Source organism: Tachyglossus aculeatus, chromosome 4, assembly GCF_015852505.1.
Source record: "Tachyglossus aculeatus isolate mTacAcu1 chromosome 4, mTacAcu1.pri, whole genome shotgun sequence".
NCBI lineage: Eukaryota > Metazoa > Chordata > Mammalia > Monotremata > Tachyglossidae > Tachyglossus > Tachyglossus aculeatus.
Window position 1 is genome coordinate 42,781,158 of NC_052069.1, and position 20,733 is coordinate 42,801,890.

A 20,733-nucleotide genomic window follows, 5' to 3' on the forward strand; every position below is an offset into this window, starting at 1 on the left:
TCACGCTGAGAAGCAGCGTGGCTCGGTGGAAAGAGCCCGGGCTTTGGAGCCAGAGGTCATGGGTTCAAATCCCGGCTCCGCCACTTGTCAGCTGGGTGACTTGGGGCAAGTCACGCCACGCCGCTTCTCTGACAAGTTGCCAACTTGTACTTCCCAAGCACTTACTACAGTGCTCTGCACTCAGTAAGCGCTCAATAAATACAATTGAGACTGTGAGCCCACTGTTGGGTAGGCACCGTCTCTATATGTTAATTAATTAATAAATAATGGCATTTAACTGTGGTCATAGGCTGGTGAAGTGATGTTCATTTGGCCCTGACGAAAAATAATAACAACTGTAGTCATAGGCTGGTGAAGTGATGTTCATTTGGCCCTAATTAAAAATAATAACAACTGTGGTCATAGGCTGGTGAAGTGATGTTCATTTGGCCCTGACTAAAAATAATACCAACTGTGGTCATAGGCTGGTGAAGTGATGTTCATTTGGCCCTGACTAAAAATAATAACAACTGTGGTCATAGGCTGGTGAAGTGATGTTCATTTGGCCCTGATTAAAAATAATACCAACTGTGGTCATAGGCTGGTGAAGTGATGTTCATTTGGCCCTGACTAAAAATAATAGTAACTGTGGTCATAGGCTGGTGAAGTGATGTTCATTTGGCCCTGACGAAAAATAATAACAACTGTAGTCATAGGCTGGTGAAGTGATGTTCATTTGGCCCTGACTAAAAATAATAACAACTGTGGTCATAGGCTGGTGAAGTGATGTTCATTTGGCCCTGACGAAAAATAATAACAACTGTAGTCATAGGCTGGTGAAGTGATGTTCATTTGGCCCTAATTAAAAATAATAACAACTGTGGTCATAGGCTGGTGAAGTGATGTTCATTTGGCCCTGACTAAAAATAATACCAACTGTGGTCATAGGCTGGTGAAGTGATGTTCATTTGGCCCTGACTAAAAATAATAACAACTGTGGTCATAGGCTGGTGAAGTGATGTTCATTTGGCCCTGACTAAAAATAATACCAACTGTGGTCATAGGCTGGTGAAGTGATGTTCATTTGGCCCTGACTAAAAATAATAGTAACTGTGGTCATAGGCTGGTGAAGTGATGTTCATTTGGCCCTGACGAAAAATAATAACAACTGTAGTCATAGGCTGGTGAAGTGATGTTCATTTGGCCCTGATTAAAAATAATACCAACTGTGGTCATAGGCTGGTGAAGTGATGTTCATTTGGCCCTGACTAAAAATAATACCAACTGTGGTCATAGGCTGGTGAAGTGATGTTCATTTGGCCCTGACTAAAAATAATAATAACTGTGATCATAGGCTGGTGATGTTTATTTGGACCTGATTAAAAATAATAACAACTGTGGTCATAGGCTGGTGAAGTGATGTTCATTTGGCCCTGACTAAAAATAATAACAACTGTGGTCATAGGCTGGTGAAGTGATGTTCATTTGGCCCTGACGAAAAATAATAACAACTGTAGTCATAGGCTGGTGAAGTGATGTTCATTTGGCCCTGACTAAAAATAACAACAACTGTGGTCATAGGCTGGTGAAGTGATGTTCATTTGGCCCTGATTAAAAATAATAACAACTGTGGTCATAGGCTGGTGAAGTGATGTTCATTTGGCCCTGACGAAAAATAATAACAACTCTAGTCATAGGCTGGTGAAGTGATGTTCATTTGGCCCTGACTAAAAATAATACCAACTGTGGTCATAGGCTGGTGAAGTGATGTTCATTTGGCCCTGATTAAAAATAATACCAACTGTGGTCATAGGCTGGTGAAGTGATGTTCATTTGGCCCTGACTAAAAATAATACCAACTGTGGTCATAGGCTGGTGAAGTGATGTTCATTTGGCCCTGATTAAAAATAATAACAACTGTGGTCATAGGCTGGTGAAGTGATGTTCATTTGGCCCTGACGAAAAATAATACCAACTGTGGTCATAGGCTGGTGAAGTGATGTTCATTTGGCCCTGACTAAAAATAATAATAACTGTGATCATAGGCTGGTGATGTTTATTTGGACCTGATTAAAAATAATACCAACTGTGGTCATAGGCTGGTGAAGTGATGTTCATTTGGCCCTGACTAAAAATAATAACAACTGTGGTCATAGGCTGGTGAAGTGATGTTCATTTGGCCCTGACGAAAAATAATAACAACTATGGTCATAGGCTGGTGAAGTGATGTTCATTTGGCCCTGACGAAAAATAATAACAACTGTAGTCATAGGCTGGTGAAGTGATGTTCATTTGGCCCTGACTAAAAATAACAACAACTGTGGTCATAGGCTGGTGAAGTGATGTTCATTTGGCCCTGATTAAAAATAATAACAACTGTGGTCATAGGCTGGTGAAGTGATGTTCATTTGGCCCTGACGAAAAATAATAACAACTCTAGTCATAGGCTGGTGAAGTGATGTTCATTTGGCCCTGACTAAAAATAATACCAACTGTGGTCATAGGCTGGTGAAGTGATGTTCATTTGGCCCTGATTAAAAATAATACCAACTGTGGTCATAGGCTGGTGAAGTGATGTTCATTTGGCCCTGACTAAAAATAACAACAACTGTGGTCATAGGCTGGTGAAGTGATGTTCATTTGGCCCTGATTAAAAATAATAACAACTGTGGTCATAGGCTGGTGAAGTGATGTTCATTTGGCCCTGACGAAAAATAATACCAACTGTGGTCATAGGCTGGTGAAGTGATGTTCATTTGGCCCTGACTAAAAATAATACCAACTGTGGTCATAGGCTGGTGAAGTGATGTTCATTTGGCCCTGACTAAAAATAATAATAACTGTGATCATAGGCTGGTGATGTTTATTTGGACCTGATTAAAAATAATAACAACTGTGGTCATAGGCTGGTGAAGTGATGTTCATTTGGCCCTGACTAAAAATAATAACAACTGTGGTCATAGGCTGGTGAAGTGATGTTCATTTGGCCCTGACGAAAAATAATAACAACTATGGTCATAGGCTGGTGAAGTGATGTTCATTTGGCCCTGACGAAAAATAATAACAACTGTGGTCATAGGCTGGTGAAGTGATGTTCATTTGGCCCTGATTAAAAATAATAACAACTGTGGTCATAGGCTGGTGAAGTGATGTTCATTTGGCCCTGACTAAAAATAATAACAACTGTGGTCATAGGCTGGTGAAGTGATGTTCATTTGGCCCTGATTAAAAATAATAACAACTGTGGTCATAGGCTGGTGAAGTGATGTTCATTTGGCCCTGACGAAAAATAATAACAACTGTAGTCATAGGCTGGTGAAGTGATGTTCATTTGGCCCTGATTAAAAATAATACCAACTGTGGTCATAGGCTGGTGAAGTGATGTTCATTTGGCCCTGATTAAAAATAATACCAACTGTGGTCATAGGCTGGTGAAGTGATGTTCATTTGGCCCTGACTAAAAATAATAACAACTGTGGTCATAGGCTGGTGAAGTGATGTTCATTTGGCCCTAATTAAAAATAATAACAACTGTGGTCATAGGCTGGTGAAGTGATGTTCATTTGGCCCTGACTAAAAATAATAATAACTGTGATCATAGGCTGGTGAAGTGATGTTTATTTGGACCTGACTATAAATAATAATAGCTGTGGTATTCATTAAGAACTTACTCTGTACCAGGCACTGTAGTGGTATTTGTGAATTGATTATTCATTATGGAATTGGTTAAGCACTTACTATGTGCCGGGCAGTGTGCTAAGCGCCGGGGTGGCAACAAGCAAGTCGGGTTGGACGCATCTGTAAAATGGAGACGAAGACTGTGAGCCCCCCGTGGGACAACCTGATCACCCTGTATCTACCCCAGCGCTTAGCACAGTGCTTGGCCCATAGTGAGCACTTAACAAATACTACAATTATTATTATCACTACCATCACTTCTACGACGCATAACCGGAACCACGCAGACAACTATTTCGTCCAATCAATCAATCGTATTTATTGAGCGCTTACTGTGTGCAGAGCACTGTACTAAGCGCTTGGGAAGTCCAAGTCGGCAACGTCTAGAGACGGTCCCTACCCAACAGCGGGCTCACAGTCTAGAAGGGGGAGACGGACAACAAAACCAAACATATTAACAAAATAAAATACATAGAATAGATATGTACAAGTAAAATAAATAAATAAATTATTCTAACCAGAAAAATGCATATTACTGAGTGAGCGCTCGATAAGGACTGCTTTTTAATGGCATTTTTAGGTGCTTACTATGTGCTAGGCACTGTTCTAAGCGCTGTGGGGGGATACAAGGTGATCAGGTTGTCCCACGTGGGGCTCACGGTCTTAATCCCCATTTTGCAGATGAGGTCACTGAGGCCCAGAGAAGTGAAGCAACTAAGCAATGTATTGTGAGCCCCCTTTTTAGACTGTGAGCCCACTGTCGGGTAGGGACTGTCTCTATATGTTGCCAACTTGTACTTCCCAAGCGCTTAGTCACTTTTTATAACTTGTATCATCAGGGGAGGTGATCTGTTATAAATGTGGATTTTAAGTACTTGAGAGAAAATATTGGTGTCATTTTGTATTTATCCTAATATTTTTCATTCATTCAGTCAGTCGTATTTATTGAGTGCTTACTGTGTGCAGAGCACTGTACTAAGCGCTTGGAAGTACAAGTTGACGTATTTATCGAGCCCTTACTATGTGCAGAGTAGCTTTGTTTTAAAATGGTATTTATGTGCCTGCTCTATGCCGGCCACTGTACTAAGTGCTGGAGTAGATACAAGTTCATCAGGTTGGACACAGTCCCTGCCTGTCCCACGTGAGGCTCGTCTTAATCCCCATTTTACAGTTAAGGTAACTGAGGCACTGTGAAGTGACTTTCCCAAGGTCACCTGGCAAACCAGTGGCAGATCTGGGATTAGAACTCAGGTCCTGCCTCCCACTAGGCTGAACTGCTTCACACGGTACTAAGTGCTTGGGAGAATACAATAAAACAGCTATAGTTTTATATATATATATACATATATATACATATATATATAGTTTTATTTATTTATATATTTATATATATATATATAGTTTTTATATATATATATACATATATATATATATATATATATATATGGGTTGAAATCCAGGCTCCGCCAATTGTCAGCTGCATGACTTTGGGCAAGTCACTTAACTTCTCTGTACCTCAGTTCCCTCATCTGTAAAATGGGGATTAAGATTGTGAGCCCCACGTGGGACAACCTGATCACCTTGTAAGCCCTCCAGCACTTAGAACAGTGCTTTGCACATAGTAAGCGCTTAATAAATGCTATCATTATTATTATTACAGTGCTCTGCACACAGTAAGCGCTCAATAAATACGATTGATTGATTGATTAAGTGTGACTGTGGGTAGGGACCGTCTCTATATGTTGCCAACTTGTACTTCCCAAGCACTTAGTACAGTGCTCTGCACACAGTAAGTGCTCAATAAATACGATTGATTGATTAAGTGCTCTGCACACAGTTAGTGCTCAATAAATAGGATTGATTAAGTGCTTGGGAGTATACAACAGAATTAGAAGACACAGCGGCTGCCCTCGAGGATTTTACAATGTAGCAGAAGTATTGTTGGAAGAACGTTCCCCTAATTCTCCCAACAGTTTTTTCTACAATACGGATAAGTGAAAACCTGTGCTACAGAAAGAAAAAACCGAGTGTAACGTCATATTTTCTAATTATTCCTACTGATGGAACAATTCGAGTAAAGAGAAATCAGTTTCCATAAGTACCCAGCTCTCTAAATTTGATATTCTTTAAGCTGTGGGCAGGGAAAGTGTCTACTAACTCTGTTGCACTGCACTCTCCTAAGTGCTTAGTACAGAGCTCTGCACTTAATAAGCACTCCATTACCGATAACCTAATTGATATCAAATTGGATTATTTACTATCAGTAAACGGTGTTCGGCCCTCTCTTCAAAAATGTAAGAAAATGTGAAATTCACTTAACTTTGTTTTTCAAGATGAGAAATTGTATTAATGCTAAAGTGGAAACCGAAAAATCAAACCCCAATAAATTAAGGCTGGGTGTTTTTTTTAATTGAGGAACTCCTAACCCGAGTGAAATATGGGGAAGCAGCGTGGCTCAGTGGAAAGAGCCCGGGCTTTGGAGTCAGAGGTCACGGGTTCAAATCCCAGCACCGCCAATTGTCAGCTGTGTTACTTTGGGCAAGTCACTTCACTTCTCTGGGCCTCAGTTCCCTCATCTGTAAAATGGGGATTAAGACTGTGAGCCCCCCGTGGGACAACCTGACCACCTTGTAACCTCCCCAGCGCTTAGAACAGTGCTTTGCACATAGTAAGCGCTTAATAAATGCCATCGTTATTATTATTAAATATGGAAAGAGCCCGGGCTTGGAAGCCAGAGAATGTGGGTTCTGAACCCGGCTCTGCCACTTATCAGCTGTGTGACTTTGGACAAGTCACTTCACTCCTCTGAGCCTCAGTTACCTCATCTGTAAAATGGGGATTAAGACTGTGAGCCCCACATGGGACAACCTGATGACCTGTAACTACCCCAGCGCTTAGAACAGTGCTTGGCACGTATTAAGCGCTTAACAAATACCATCATCATTATTATTATTCTTATTAAATATAGAGAAGCAGCATGGCTCAGTGGAAAGAGCCCGGGCTTGGGAGTCAGAGGTCATGAGTTCAAACCCCGGTTCCGCCAACTGTCAGCTGTGTGACTTTGGACAAGTCACTTCACTCCTCTGAGCCTCAGTTACCTCATCTGTAAAATGGGGATGAAGACTGTGAGCCCCACATGGGACAACCTGCTGACCTGTAACTACCCCAGCACTTAGAACAGTGCTTGGCACGTATTAAGCGCTTAACAAATACCATCATCATCATTATTATTATTATTAAATATAGAGAAGCAGCGTGGCTCAGTGGAAAGAGCCCGGGCTTGGGAGTCAGAGGTCATGAGTTCAAACCCCGGTTCCGCCAATTGTCAGCTGTGTGACTTTGGACAAGTCACTTCACTCCTCTGAGCCTCAGTTACCTCATCTGTAAAATGGGGATGAAGACTGTGAGCCCCACATGGGACAACCTGCTGACCTGTATCTACCCCAGCACTTAGAACAGTGCTTGGCACGTATTAAGCGCTTAACAAATACCATCATCATCATTATTATTATTATTATTAAATATAGAGAAGCAGCGTGGCTCAGTGGAAAGAGCCCGGGCTTGGGAGTCAGAGGTCATGAGTTCAAACCCCGGTTCCGCCAATTGTCAGCTGTGTGACTTTGGACAAGTCACTTCACTTCTCTGGGCCTCAGTTCCCTCATCTGTAAAAGAAGGATTAAGACTGTGAGCCCCACGTGGGACAACCTGCTGAGAACAGCGCTTGGCATGTATTAAGCACTTAACAAATACCATCATCATTATTATTATTATTAAATATTGTCAAAAGCACAAGGATCACAACTGTGATTAAACACTTTATTATGAAACTATCAGAAAAAATTAAATTTGAGGGGCAGAGTGAAGAAATTTCACTAGGGCAATGGTGCAGTGCTAGAAACCAAAATGTTTTTTGGAACAGTCTTTCACAAGAAATACACTTTCAGTTCTGTTAGTAATTTAGATCGGTTTTCTAATTTTTCAGTTTCTCACATTTTCCCCTAGACCACCCCAACCGATAAATTACCGGCGCTTCATTTTCCTTTAAAGTCTCTACATTTTGGTTGAACAAATAGGCATTTTTTCAATCCTCTCGATGCCCAAGCGAACCGCCCGGGGCAGGACATGTGTCTCTCCCTGTCCGCGTACTTGCCCAAGAACTTAGTTCCGTGCTCTTCATCCAATAATTGTCAGTGAATGATGGTTGGCAGGGATTGAAGGCGACCAATTTAGTACACGGCTGCATATACGGCGCTTGCCCCGGGCAATGCTAAAGAAGTTGACGGGCTCCCCAAAAGTCGATCATTTACTACTAGGGAATGACTTTGGGCACTGGAAAAATTGGGCTTGAAGAGTTTTAGGAAGTGGTCATTGAAGAAACTCTAAAGTCCCCTGAATATTCCGCCAGGGAGAAGGACTTAAATATTTTGGGAAAACAGAAATGATTCCTTAGTTGCCACTGAGATGCTCGATTTCAATATCTACTAGGTGACTGAACTAGCTAACTAATATCCGGGTACCGGGAACGGCGGCTGTTAGTTCCTGCTATAAAGTTAGGAATAAATTCAAAGTGGACGGTTGAAAGTTTTAGCGTCCATCAAGACTTCTGCATACTCCAGTCCTTGATGATTGCCTCGGCTGCATCCAACGTACTGTCTCGCTGTAAATTAAGGACACGATTGTTACAGGAGAAACGGATATCAAAAGATATCCACATCATTACATTTTATGAAACCCAAGGGTCTCGGTATTTCCACATCTGCAGGAGAAACGGATAGCAAAAGATATCCACCTTACATTTTACGACACCCAAGGGTCTCGGTATTTCCACATCTGCAGCGTGGCTCGGTGGAAATCAATCAATCGTATTTATTGAGCGCTTACTATGTGCAGAGCACTGTACTAAGCGCTTGGGAAGTACACGTTGGCCACATATAGAGACGGTCCCTACCCAACAGTGGGCTCACAGTCTAAAAGAGCTCGGGCTTGGGAGTCAGAGGTCATGGGTTCTAATCCCAGTTCCTCCACTTAGCTGTGTGACTCTGGGCAAGTCACTTCACTTCTCTGGGCCTCGGTTCCCTCATCTGTATAATGGGGATGAAGACTGTGAGCCCCACGTGGGACAACCTGATTACCTCACATCCAGCGCTTAGAACAGTGCTTGGCACATAGTAAGCGCTTAATAAATGCCATTATTATTATCATTATTATTATTTCATGTTTTCACGTCTGCACCGGGAAATTTTCCTCCCGGGACATGAAAGGGAAAAGGGAATTTCCCCCGGAATCCCTTCTTCACTCTCCTTTTTGCCCAAGTACAGCGACCTTCTCTGAGAGCCATGGGGCAGTCATAAGAAAGAGATTTAGATCAATCTTTGCAGCTGGGCAGACAGGAGAGACAGGGATTTAATGTAAATCACCTGTTTCTAGATGGTTTCTAGTCTTCTAGACTGTGAGCCCACTGTTGGGTAGGGACTGTCTCTATATGTTGCCAGCTTGTACTTCCCAAGCGCTTAGTACAATGCTCTGCACACAGTAAGCGCTCAATAAAGACGATTGATTGATTGATTTAACCAAATCAGAGGTAAGAAAAACCCAAATCTTCTTTTCCTGGGGGTGAGGATTCTATACTGTACGGACAGAGGACCGTCTCTAGATGTTGCCGACTTGGGCTTCCCAAGCGCTTGGTCCAGTGCTGTGCACACAGTAAGCGCTCAATAAATACGATTGAATGAATGAACGAATATAGCTTTAATTCTATTTGTTCTGACGACTCTGACACCTGTCTCCATGTGTTGTTTTGTTGCCCGTCTCCCCCTTCTCGACTGTGAGCCCGCTGTTGGGTAGGGACCGTCTCTAGATGTTGCCGACTTGGGCTTCCCAAGCGCTTGGTCCAGTGCTGTGCACACAGTAAGTGCTCAATAAATACGATTGAATGAATGAATGACTGAATATAGCTTTAATTCTATTTGTTCTGACGACTCTGACACCTGTCTCCATGTGTTGTTTTGTTGCCTGTCTCCCCCTTCTCGACTGTGAGCCCACTGTTGGGTAGGGACCATCTCTAGATGTTGCCGACTTGGGCTTCCCACGTGCTTGGTCCAGTGCTGTGCACACAGTAAGCGCTCAATAAATACAACTGAATGAAAGAATGACTGAATATAGCTTTAATTCTATTTGTTCTTACGACTTTGACACCCGTCTCCATGTGTTGCTTTGTTGTCCATCTCCCCCTTCTAGACTGTGAGCCCACCTTCGGGTAGGGACCATCTCTGTATGTTGCCAACTTGTACTTCCCAAGCGCTTAGTACAGTGCTCTGCACACAGTAAGCGCTCAATAAATATGACTGAATGAATGAATGAATAGTTTAACTGTGGGATCAACGGTGCTTCAGAGTTCCTTAGGATTAGCCGGGGTGAGAAAAGTCAGATATATCCCAGGCCTTTTCAATTTGAGGCCAACAGACCTCAAAAATACTATGTAGAGAAATGGAGAGAAAATACTGCAACAGAAAACTGAAAACCTTTGTTTATTCCAAGCTTTGCTACCTGTGTTCCCTGTGTGCTTCTTGGTAATCAATCAATCAATCAATCTCAATCGTACTTATTGAGCGCTTACTGTGTGCAGAGCACTGTACTAAGCGCTTGGGAAGTACAAGCTGGCAACATATAGAGACAGTCATCATCATCATCAATCGTATTTATTGAGCACTTACTGTGTGCACAGCACTGTACTAAGCGCTTGGGAAGTACAAGCTGGCAACATATAGAGACAGTCATCATCATCATCAATTGTATTTATTGAGCGCTTACTGTGTGCAGAGCACTGTACTAAGCGCTTGGGAAGTACAAGTTGGCAACATATAGAGACAGTCCCTACCCAACAGTGGGCTCACAGTCTAAAAGGGGGAGACAGAGAACAAAACCAAACATACTAACAAAATAAAATAGAATAGATATGTACAATTAAAATAAATAAATAGAGTAATAAATATGTACAAACATATATATGTATATACAGGTGCTGTGGAGAAGGGAAGGAGGTAAGATGCGGGGATGGAGAGGGGGACGAGGGCTCACAGTCTAGAAGGGGGAGAGCCATTTTGCTTCATAGGGAACTTCCAACTTGCTGACCGGTTGAAAACTAAAGGCAATGAACAATCATCATCATCAATCGTATTTATTGAGCACTTACTATGTGCAGAGCACTGTACTAAGCGCTTGGGAAGTACAAATTGGCAACATATAGAGACAGTCCTTACCCAACATTGGGCTCACAGTCTAAAAGGGGGAGACGGAGAACAAAACCAAACATACTAACAAAATAAAATAAATAGAATAGATAGGTACAAGTAATATAAATAAATAAACAATCTGTCCCAGCCGCCCTTTAAAGACTGCTCCGGGGGAAAGTGCCTCAATAACGCCTTAATTTAAAAAGTGGGTTGAACGGCTGTTAACGTACACCGAAAGAAGGGCAGACGCTTACTTTGATGAAGCAGAATCGTATAAACTTCTCAAACTGCAGCCTGGTCCCAGAGCTACAAAACGCTGAAACAGGAATGGCAGCCAGTTTCTGAAATGGTAAATACAAAAGGATTACTCAACTTCGATTTTTTAATTCAGTTGAAGTGAGAAATGAATTTTTTTGATACTATTCCCGGTTAACGTAAAAAAGGCAACAGCTGTCAATAACATGTGTTGGAGGTGTTTCAGAGAAGCAGCGTGGCTCGGTGGAAAGAGCCCGGGCTTTGGAGTCCGAGGTCATGGGTTCGAATCCCGGCTCCGCCACGTGTCTGCTGTGTGACCTTGGGCAAGTCACTTCACTTCTCTGAGCCTCAGTTCCCTCATCTGTAAAATGGGGATGAAGACTGTGAGCCCCACATGGGACAACCTGATCACTTTGCATCCTCCCCAGCACTTAGAACAGTGCTTTGCACATAGTAAGCGCTTAACAAATGCCAACATTATTATTATTATTATTATTATTATTATTATTAACAACCAGGGATGGGGACATTACCTTATTTTTAATCATCCATTTCACAAATTTGTAGTCATACGGTTGGTTTTCCTTCATGTCAGAAAGATCTGCATCTAAAATTACAAGAGGTTCACAACATCATTCGCCTACTGTGTGATCTTGGGCAAGTCACTTCACTTCTCCGTGCCTCAGTTCCCTCATCTGTAAAATGGGGATTAATAATAATAATAATAATTTACCTCATCTGTAAAATGGGGATTAATAATAATAATAATTTACCTCATCTGTAAAATGGGGATTAATAATAATAATAATAATAATGATAATAATAATAATGGCATTTGTTAAGCGCTTACTATGTGCAAAGCACTGTTCTAAGCGCTGGGAGGGGATACAAGGTGATCAGGTTGTCCCGCGTGGGGTTCACAGTCATCATCCCCATTTTACAGATGAGGCAACTGAGGCTCCGAGAAGTTAAGTGACTTGCCCAAGGTCACACAGCAGACATGCGGCGGAGCCGGGATTCAAACCCATGACCTCTGACTCCAAAGCCTGGGCTCTTTCCACTGAGCCATGCTGCTCCTCATTAAGATTAAGATTAAGACTGTGAGCCCCATGTGGGACAGCCTGATTATCCTGCATCTACCCCAGTGCTTAGTAAAGTGCTTGGCACAGAGTAACCACTTAACAAATACCAAATATATGTGTATAGATATAAAGATCATCATCATCATCATCAATCGTATTTATTGAGCGCTTACTATGTGCAGAGCACTGTACTAAGCGCTTGGGAAGTACAAATTGGCAACATATAGACAGTCCCTACCCAACAGTGGGCTCACAGTCTAAAAGGGGGAGACATAAAGATAAAGATATGACGATGTACTTCCCAAGCGCTTAGTACAGTGCTCTGCACGCAGTAAGCGGTCACTAAATACGATTGAATGAATGAATGAATGACTGAATGAATACACACACCCCCCTCTCTCTCTTTCTCTCTCCATGGTTCTCCAACATCTCATTTGGATGAAAAGTCTACTTTTAATGTCACTGTTGAAACAGAAATAGGTGGCTTCCTCCTACCTATAATTTGTTTTTTAGTGTCTGTTCCCCCATCTAGCTGCAAGCTCTCTGAGGGCAGGGTTTATGTCTCCTAACTGCGCAGAATAAGCACAAAATAAATACTACTTCTGATTGGATTGATTCTCTGTGAAGCATTAATACTCACTTTCATCAAAAAATATTTGGCATAACATACATAGGAAGCATCTCACGCTCATACTTAACTCCTACTTTAAATTCATTCATATCTACTGAGCACCTACTGTGTGCCGAGCACTGTCCTAAGCGCTCTTTCCTCTGAGCCACGCTGCTTTTCTCCTCAACTTGCCAGGGATCGTTCTTCAAGAACCGGCCCTTGAAAGACTGTGAGCCCGCTGTTGGGGAGGGACCGTCTCTATGTGTTGCCAACTTGGACTTCCCAAGCGCTTAGTACAGTGCTCTGCACACAGTAAGTGCTCTATAAATACGATTGAATGAATGAATGTAGTATTAATCACTTCACGTTAGCTGCTCAACAAAGCAATGAAGGACCTTCTAGACTGTGAGCCCACTGTTGGGTAGGGACCGTCTCTATATGTTGCCAACTTGGGACTTCCCAAGCGCTTAGTACAGTGCTCTGCACACAGTAAGCGCTCTATAAATACGATTGATTGATTGATTGATTCCTCTCCCCCTCGCCCCCATCTCCATCCCCCCATCTTACCTCCTTCCCTTCCCCACAGCACCTGTATATATGTATACATGTTTGTACATATTCATTACTCTATTTATTTATTTATTTATTTAACTTGTACATATCTATTCTATTTATTTTATTTTCTTAGTATGTTTGGTTTTGTTGTCTGTCTCCCCCTTCTAGACTGTGAGCCCGCTGTTGGGTAGGGACCGTCTCTAGATGTTGCCAACTTGTACTTCCCAAGCGCTTAGTGAAGTGCTCTGCACACAGTAAGCGCTCAATAAATACGATTGATTGATTATAAATACGATTGAGTGAATGAATGAATGAATGCAGTACTAATCACTTCACGTTAGCTGTTCAACAAAGCAATGAAGGACCTTCTAGACTGTGAGCCCACTGCTGGGTCGGGACCGTCTCTATATGTTGCCAACTTGGACTTCCCAAGCGCTTAGTACAGTGCTCTGCACGCAGTAAGCGCTCAATAAATACGATTGATTGATTGAGTGATTGATTGTTACCTTTTTTGAGAGAGAACCCTTGCTTACCTCTACTCAATGGGTCTTCGTTCTCGCCTGTCCCGCCATCGACCCCCGGCCCACGTCCTCCCCCGGGCCCGGAATGCCCCCAATCCCTCTGCCCATCCGCCAAGCTAGCTCTCTTCCTCCCTTCAAGGCCCTGCTGAGAGCTCACCTCCTCCAGGAGGCCTTCCCACACTGAGCCCCTTCCTTCCTCTCCCCCTCGTCCCCCTCTCCATCCCCCCCATCTTACCTCCTTCCCTTCCCCACAGCACCTGTATATATGTTTATATGTTTGTACATATTTATTACTCTATTTTACTTGTACCTACCTATTCTATTTATTTTATTTTGTTAGTATGTTTGGTTTTGTTCTCTGTCTCCCCCTTCTAGACTGTGAGCCCACTGTTGGGTAGGGACCGTCTCTATATGTTGCCAACTTGTACTTCCCAAGCGCTTAGTACAGTGCTCTGCACACAGTAAGCGCTCAATAAACACGATTGATGATGATGATGATGATGATTACAGCATCTCCCACTGGTGTACGGCATTGTTATTTCTAGTACACGCCTCACAACCGGTCTACCAAGTGCTTAGTGTAGTGCTCAGCACAGAGTAAGTGCTCCGCAAATGCCATTAATTGACAGTTGTCAATAGGGGAGGAGCCGGTGAGGTGCTGATGAGGAAGTGTTTATGGGAATTGAATTTGCTTTGAATTATCTGAGAAAACGTCGTGGCCCCTCTGAAGCAACGCTTCCCTCTCCCCTCCTCCCACCCCGTGCCACCCACGGCCCCAACGTGGGTAGCGGCCCAGCCTAGCCCCCCGTATAATAATAATAAGAATCGCATTTATTAAGCGCTTACTATGTGCAAAGCACTGTTCTAAGCGCTGGGGAGGTTACAAGGGGATCAGGTTGTCCCACGAGGGGCTCACAGTCTTCCTCCCCATTTTACAGATGAGGTCACTGAGGCGCAGAGAAGTGAAGTGCCTTGCCCAAAGTCACCCAGCTGACAAGTGGCGGAGCCGGGATTTGAACCCCTGACCTCTGACTCCAAGCCTGGGCTCTTTCCACTGAGCCACGCTGCTTCCCCGTATCAGTTGGGACAGTTGTGGGACCCTTTGAGCACTTAGTATTCACTCTGCCCTCAGCCCCGCAGCACTTTTGTTTTATTTATTTATATTAGTACAGTGCTCTGCACACAGTAAGTGCTCAATAAATACGACTGAATGAATGAATTAATGCCTGTCTCTGCTTCTACTCTAAGGTCATTGAGGGCAGAGAACGTATCCATCTGTTGTCTCCCTGTTAACGTGTAAGTTTCTCGTTGGCACGGAGTGTGTCCCTTGATTATTAATAAATAAATGATGACGGCATTTATTAAGCACTTACTACGTGCAAAGGACTGTTCCGGCCCCTAGGAAAGGGGGCCGCACCAATAAATGCTCCTAACGCTTGTAGGAAACCTTCCCGCTTGGTTAACGGAATATCACAAGCCCCCGCGTCTGCGTTTTGGTATTGAGAAAGCTAGAAAACGGTCACTGACTTAGTGAGGAAACATCCGCAATGATGAAGTACCCTCCTTCGGGGACGATGGGCTTCAGGCCAATGCTCTGGAGCAAACGTGCCATCCGATCACGCTTTCCTTCCAGCTCCCGCGGCAGAGAGTTAAAATAGCACTCGGGATCGTCCATGCGTTTCGCGTCGACCCAGAAGGCTTGAGCCAAAGCCTCCTGCAGGTTACATTCAAAAACAAGAAACAAACAAGGGCCGTCAACCGGTCCATCTCACGTCCTTAAAATCGACGTTGAATGTTACGAGGTCGGAATTAAACTGGGACATTCTAACGATTCCGGTGAAAGGCGGACCAAACGCCAGAAATCCTGAAATAGTCGTCTGAACCATGTTGAGAGGGCTGGGGAGTTCTACCTCGATTTTTCTGCTTCTCATTACAGAGCCACTGCATGCTCATTTTTAGATAGGATTGTGAAGGAGATGCCGTTATAACAAAATGCCAGCGATGGTAATAGGAATGAAAAGATCATTTTTCTAAACTGGAGAACAATGCAAGCCGTGAGAAAGCTGGGATATGTGCCTACGTTTAGGAGAGATGCAACCAAAGTTAATCAAAATAAGACCGTCCTTACTCTGAAGAACAGGTTCGATCATTCATTCGATTGTATTTATTGAGCACTTACTGTGTGCAGAGCACTGTACTAAGCGCTTGGAAAGAACAATTCAGCAACTGATAGAGACAATCCCTACGCAACAACAGGCTCACAGTCTAGAAGCGGGAGACAGACAACAAAACGAAACAAGTAGCAGCGTGGCTCAGTGGAAAGAGCCCGGGCTTGGGAGCCAGAGGTCATGGGTTCTAATCCCGGCTCCGCCGCTTGTCCGCCGTGTGACTCGGGGCAAGTCACTTCATTTCTCTGTGCCTCAGTTACCTCATCTGTAAAATGGGGATTAAGACTGTGAGCCCCATGCGGGACAATCTGATCGCCTTGTATCCCAACCCAGCGCTTAGAACAGTGCTTCGCACAGAGCAAGCGCTTAACAAATGCCATCATTATTTTATTATTATTAAGTAGACTGTGTCAATACCATTGAATAAATAGAATTGTAGTGATATATACATAATTAAGTAAATAGAGTAATAATAATAATTATGGCATTTATAAAGCCCTTACTATGTGCCAAGCACTGTTCTAAGCACTGGGGGGGATACAAGGCAATCAGGTTGTCCCACATGGGGCTCACAGTCTTAATCCCATTTTACAGATGAGGTGACTGAGGCCCAGAGAAGTGACTTGCCCAAAGTCACACAGCTGACAAGCGGTGGAGCCAAGATTAGAACCCAAGACCTCTGACTCCCAAGCCTGGGGTCTCTCCACTGAGCCATGCTGCTTCGTGTGCATAAATACGTACAAAATATATACAAGAGCTGTGGGGAGGGGACTGGGGTAGGGCAGAGGAAGGGAGTGATGGGGAGGGGAGGAGGAGCAGAGGAAAGGGGAGCTCAGTGTGGGAGGACCTCCTGGAGGAGGTGAGCTCTCAGTAGGGCTTTGAAGGGAGGAAGAGAGCTAGCTTGGCGGATGTGTGGAGGGAGGGCATTCCAGGCCCGGGGAATGACGTGGGCCGGGGGTTGATGGCGGGACAGGCGAGAACGAGGTACGGTGAGGAGATTAGCGGCGGAGGAGCGGAGGTTGCGGGCTGGGCTGGAGAAGGAGAGAAGGGAGGGGAGGTAGGAGGGGGCGAGGGGATGGACGCCTGGAAGCTGAGAGTGAGGAGTTTTTGCTTGATTCGTGGGTTGACAGGCAGCCAGTGGAGATTTTTGAGGAGGGGAGTGACATGCCCAGAGTCCTTCTGTACAAAGATAATCCAGGCAGCAGAGTTTAGTATAGACTGAAGCGGGGAGAGACCGGAGGATGGGAGATCAGAGAGGAGACTGATGCAGTAATCCAGTCGGGATAGGATGAGAGATTGAACCAGCAAGATAGCGGTTTGGATGGAGAGGAAAGGGCGGATCTTGGCAACGTTGCGGAGGTGAGACCGGCAGGTTTTGGTGATGGATTGGATGTGTGGGGTGAATGAGAGAGCAGAGTCGAGAGTGACACCAAGGTTGCGGGCTTGTGAGACGGGAAGGATGGTAGTGCCGTTCACAGTGACGGGAAAGTCAGGGAGAGAACAGGATTTGGGAGGGAAGGTAAGGAGCTCAGTCTCGGACATGTTGAGTTACCTTTCACCTAAATGACAGATTAACCCCCTGAAGAAAAATACTGAACTCTCATACAAATATATTTCACTCAGAAATGGAAGAATATGTCAAATTGTCTTTTTACTAAAAACACTGGAGACCCTCTCTGACATCAATTTCCGACACACTACTCTTAGTTCTCTTTCTGTCTTTATAAACGCCCTTTTGGTGTCCTCTTCTGGCTCTTCTGCATCATCTCCCCCTTTACCTATTGACTGTCTTTTAGACTGTGAGCCCACTGTTGGGTAGGGACTGTCTCTAGATGTTGCCAAATTGTACTTCCCAAGCGCTTAGTACAGTGCTCGGCACACAATAAGCGCTCAATAAATACGACATTGATTGATTTACCTCTTGGTGTCCCGCGAGGCTGTTCTGGATCCTTTCCTCCTCTTTGTCTACAGTAATTCTCTTGGGGAACTTATCTGCTCCCATTGTTTCAACCAGCACTTCTACATGGGCTACTCCCAAATCTACCTCACCAGCCCCATTTTCTCACCTGCCTTCAAACAATCGTATTTATTGAGTGTTCACTGAGTGAAGAAGACTGTACTGAGCACTGGGAGAGAATACAAAATAATTGACAGGCACTTCCCTTGCCCACAGTAAGCTTACAGTCCAGAGGGGGAGACAGACATTAATATAAATAAATTACAGATATGTACATAAGCGCGGCAGGGCTGCGACAGGGGTGAATAAAGGGGGCAAATCCAATTGCGAGGGTGACCCAGAAGGGAGAGGGAGCACAGGAAATGAAGGCTTAGTCAAGGAAGGCCTGTTGGAGATGTGCTTTTAGAAAGGTTTTGAAGGTGGGGGACGGCGATCATCGGCTGGATGTGAAGAGGGAGGGCGTCCAGGCCAGAAGCAGGACGTGGGCAAGACAGACGAGATCGAGATATAATGAGGTAAATTCATTCATTCGATCGTATTTATTGAGCGCTTACTGTGTGCACAGCACTGTACTAAGCACTTGGGAAGTACAAGTTGGCAACATATAGAGACGGTCCCTACCCAACAGCGGGACAAGGTAAATTGGCATTAGAGGAGCAATGTGTGCAAACTAGGATGTAGTATGAAAGCAGAGAGGTAAGGGGAAGGTACCTGAGTGCTTTAAAGCCGACGGTAAGGAGTTTCCGTTTCACGTGGAGGGGGTAATGTGGGCTCAACGTTTAAGAACGAGGAGGGAGCAGATATTTCTTCAACATTTTACAGATAAAGAAACTGAGGCCCAGAGAAGTCCAATGTCTTGCCAACGGTCACACAGCAGGCAAGGGGCGGTGCCAGGATTAGAACCCAGGTTCTCTGACTCCCTGTTGTAGTCACCAAGTTCCCGCTACACTATACTTGCCTCTCCACCTTCAAAGCCTTCTGAAAATAACTTCTCCTTTCGGAGTCATTACCCGACTAACCTCACCGCCCAGATCATTTCATCCCGTTTGCCATCCTTGGCACTTCTTTATTTATTGGGTTATTTATGTCACTTATTTATTCATTTATCACACACGCTGATTTATAAAGTTGAACAGGGTCATTAGGGCCCTGGGTTCACCCCAATGTGGGATGCTGACGACTTTATTCTGACGACTTGACGCCTGACCCCGTGTTTTGTTTTGTTGCCTGTCTCCCCCTTCTAGACTGTGAGCCCGTTGTCGGGTAGGGACCGTCTCTATTTGTTGCCAACTTGTACTTCCCAAGCGCTTAGTACAGTGCTCTGCACGCAGTAAGCGCTCAATAAATACGATTGAATGAATGAATGAATGCTCATGCCCAGAGGAATGCTTAGGAGGATGGCTCTGGCCCACTGGGAGTAATGGTAGAAGCAGCAGCTCCAGTTGGGGCTGAGTGGCTATGTACTGGACTTCTCGCCAAGGGAGTCCAATGCTTGTCTGCTGGGAGACCTTGGGGGCAAGTCACTTCACTTCTCCACTCCTCAGCCACCTCATAATAATAATAATCATAACAATGATGACATTGATCAAGCGCTTACCATGCGCAAAGCACCGTTCTAAGCACTGGGGAGGTTACAAGGTGATCAGGTTGTCCCACGGGGGGCTCGCAGTCCTAACCCCCATTTTCCAGATGAGGGAACTGAGGCCCAGAGAAGCGAAGCGACTTGCCCAAAGTCACAAGGCTGACAGGATTTGAACCCACGACCCCCGACTCCAAAGCCCGGGCTCTTTCCGCTGGGCCCCGCTGCTTCTCGTCTGTAAAATCGGGATTAAGACTGTGAGCCCCACGTGGGACGTGGACTGTGTCCAGCCGTCTACCTCAGCGTAGCGCTTAGTTCAGTGCCCGGTACATAGTGAGCAGTTGTGGCTCAGTGGAAAGATGCCGGGCTTTGGAGTCAGGGGTCATGGGTTCAAATCCCGGTTCCACCACTTGTCAGCTGTGTGACTTGGGGCAAGTTACTTGACTTCTCTGGGCCTCAGTTCTCTCATCTGTAGAATGGGGATTAAGTCTGTGAGCCCCACGTGGGACAACCTAATCACTCTGCATCCTCCCCAGCGCTTAGAACAGTGCTTTGCACATAGTAAGCGCTTAATAAATGCCATTATTATTATTATTATTATTATTATTATAGTAAATGTTTAACGGATTCCATTAAAAAAGGGGAGCCGGAGGGATAGGGTGGGGAGGAGACCTCCAAAAGCCAGCAGCGGCATCCGCAGCAGGTGAATGTAGAGACGGGGTCTGCTGTTGTTACTACCTCCTGAGGCAGAGTCAGAAGACCGTGAGCCCCCCGTGGGACAACCTGATCACCTTGTAACCTCCTCAGCGCTTAGAACAGTGCTTTGCACATAGTAAGCGCTTAATAAATGCCATCATTATCACTATTATTATTATCTCTCAGTGGATTCTCTCCTCTAAGTATGGTCTCTGTGAAGCGGGGTGAGACACTATGAGAGGGCAGGAGAGTTGGAAGGCGTTGGATAAGAAGAAGAACAGATGGGAAGGTCTATTCCAGGTGAAACCTTAAATCCTTCCAGGGGCACAAAAGTCCCCAGCCAGGCTATCATCATCATCATCAATCGTATTTATTGAGCGCTTACTGTGTGCAGAGCACTGGACTAAGCGCTTGGGAAGTA

General features: G+C 44.5%; 1 protein-coding gene across 4 annotated transcripts in view; it reads right to left on the minus strand.

Moving 5' to 3' along the window:
- Positions 1-7,459: 7,459 nt before the first annotated feature.
- Positions 7,460-20,733, minus strand: part of KYAT3 (kynurenine aminotransferase 3) — a 61,868-nt gene continuing 48,594 nt past the window's right edge. For 3 of the 4 annotated variants that reach the window (XM_038745770.1, XM_038745767.1, XM_038745768.1), the window contains 4 exons: positions 15,440-15,626; positions 11,678-11,751; positions 11,144-11,230; positions 7,460-8,314 (listed from right to left, as the gene is read on the minus strand). In XM_038745770.1, the coding sequence (XP_038601698.1) occupies positions 8,252-8,314; positions 11,144-11,230; positions 11,678-11,751; positions 15,440-15,626 (411 nt within the window). In that variant the 3' untranslated portion in view covers positions 7,460-8,251. The remainder of the gene's footprint in view (positions 8,315-11,143; positions 11,231-11,677; positions 11,752-15,439; positions 15,627-20,733) is intronic. The other variant, XM_038745769.1, reaches the window with a different exon arrangement.